General features: G+C 33.6%; 1 protein-coding gene across 1 annotated transcript; it reads left to right on the top strand.

Annotated features, from left to right (window-relative positions):
* Positions 1-180: 180 nt before the first annotated feature.
* LOC101488289 (UDP-glycosyltransferase 1-like) lies at positions 181-1,894 on the top strand. The gene has a single exon (XM_004515357.4). It carries the CDS (start codon positions 243-245, stop codon positions 1,683-1,685), a length of 1,443 nt encoding a protein of 480 aa, XP_004515414.1. The 5' UTR covers positions 181-242; the 3' UTR covers positions 1,686-1,894.
* Positions 1,895-2,208: the final 314 nt, after the last annotated feature.

Genomic DNA, 2,208 nt, shown 5'->3' with positions numbered 1-2,208 from the left:
CCTATAAAATAAATATATAAACCAAGTGGCAAGGAACACCACATATGATATATCTTGACCGACTTAATTTAATATTTAATATTAAATATTAAATATCAATGTCCATTACGTAACTATATCACTATTTAAATTTGGACACTAGTTCATCACACTCTCCTTAAATAGAGCTACATACCTAGCCTACTAATTAAGTAACAACTCCAACCTTCATTCTTCATTTTCATTTTTCCATTTTCATCAAAATGAAGGATACTTTAGTTTTATATCCAGCTCTTGGAAAAGGACACCTTAACACTATGATTGAGTTAGGCAAACTTATATTAACACATAACCCTTCACTTTCCATCACTATTCTCATCCTTTCACCACCAAATACCAAACCACATCCATTGGAAGATATTCAAACTCTTGTCAAAACTTTTGCATGTGAATCTTTTCCCTCTATTACTTTCCATCACATTCCTTCCATTTCATTTCCCATCACACTTCCACCTCACATACTCCCTCTTGAAGTATGTCGTCGTAGCAACCACCTTGTTGACCATATTCTCCAATCCATTTCAAAAAGTTCAATTCTCAAAGGTGTTATCTTAGATTTCATGAACTATAGCACAAACCAAATAACTTCAACACTTGATATACCTACTTATTTTTACTACACTTCAGGAGCTTCTTCTCTTGCTGTATTTCTTCAACTTCCAACCATTCATCAAAACACCACAAAATCCCTTAAAGACTTTCACATGTATCCTAAAATCCATGGATTACCTATGATTTCTATAGAGGATATGCCAGAGGAAGTTAGGGATCGTGAGAGTCAAAGTTACAAGGTTTTCTTAGAAATGGCAAGAAGCATGAAGGAAAGTGATGGAGTTATCATAAACACTTTTGATGCCGTTGAAGAAAGAGTATTAAAAGCTTTAAAAGGTGGGTTGTGTCTTCCTGAAGGAACAACACCTCCATTCTTTTGTATTGGACCAATGATTTCACCTCCTTGTAAGGTGGAAGACGAAAGAGGGAGTTTGTGTTTGAGTTGGCTCGACTCGCAACCGAGTCAAAGCGTCGTGCTATTGAGTTTTGGAAGCATGGGAAGATTTTCTCATACTCAATTGAATGAGATAGCTTTTGGATTGGAGAAAAGTGAACAAAGATTCTTGTGGATTGTTAGGAGCGAGTTAGACTTAGAAGAGTTGAGTTTGGAAGAGTTATTGCCGGAAGGATTTTTGGAGAGGACAAAGAAGAATGGTTTAGTGGTAAGAAATTGGGCCCCACAAAGAGCAATATTGAGTCATGACTCGGTGGGTGGGTTTGTGACACATTGTGGATGGAACTCGGTATTGGAAGCTATTTGTGAAGGAGTGCCTATGATAGCATGGCCTTTGTATGCTGAACAAAATTTAAACAAAGTGACTTTGGTTGATGAAATGAAAGTGGGTTTAAAAGTGAATAAGTCACAAGATGGACTAGTGAGTGGAATTGAGTTAGGAGAGAAAATTAAAGAGTTGATGGAATCTAACCATGGAAAAGAGATTAGAGAGAGGATTTTGAAAATGAAAATAAGTGCTAAAGAAGCTAAACAAGGAGGTGGATCTTCTCTTGTTGATATGAAAAGGTTGGGAGATTCATGGAGGGAGCATGCTTCTTGGAATAGTTTATCACCAAATTCTCCTTTTCTTCTTCATTAAAAATGAGAACTAGATCTTTGTGAGAATAAAATTAGAATATGTGTTAGTACCAATTAATAAAAAAAGTAGAAAAGCATGTGATATGTTGAGAAGTTAATTAAATATTAGTGTGATGAGTATCTCATTCTATGTCATGGAAAATGATTTTTTTGCATCCAATGTAATTTCTTTAAAATAAATTTGTTTATGATATAATTTATTTAAACTAAGATATGTGGCTGTTTTTTATATTAGAATAATGAACGGATGGCAATGTTTCGAAAAAGTGGTGGCAGCTGGAACGATAAAGATCTTTTGTTTTTATATAATAAAATTTAAAGGCAAATTAAATGAATGTCTTAATCGAAGATACAAAAAATTGTAAAATTTACTCAACATTTATGAAGAGATTTAAACTTATCTGTCTCTAAAACATTAAGAAGGTTCAAACTAGTAGGTTGGGTGAATAGTTGCTTAAAAATTTTAATATTCAAATTCGAACTCAATTTGAAGAAAGAAAAAAACACTAAACAACAATTAATTC

The sequence above is a fragment of the Cicer arietinum genome, chromosome 8 (assembly GCF_000331145.2).
Source record: "Cicer arietinum cultivar CDC Frontier isolate Library 1 chromosome 8, Cicar.CDCFrontier_v2.0, whole genome shotgun sequence".
Taxonomy (NCBI): Eukaryota; Viridiplantae; Streptophyta; class Magnoliopsida; order Fabales; family Fabaceae; genus Cicer; species Cicer arietinum.
Note: the sequence above shows the minus strand (reverse complement) of the source record. Positions and strands in the feature narration are given on the sequence as shown.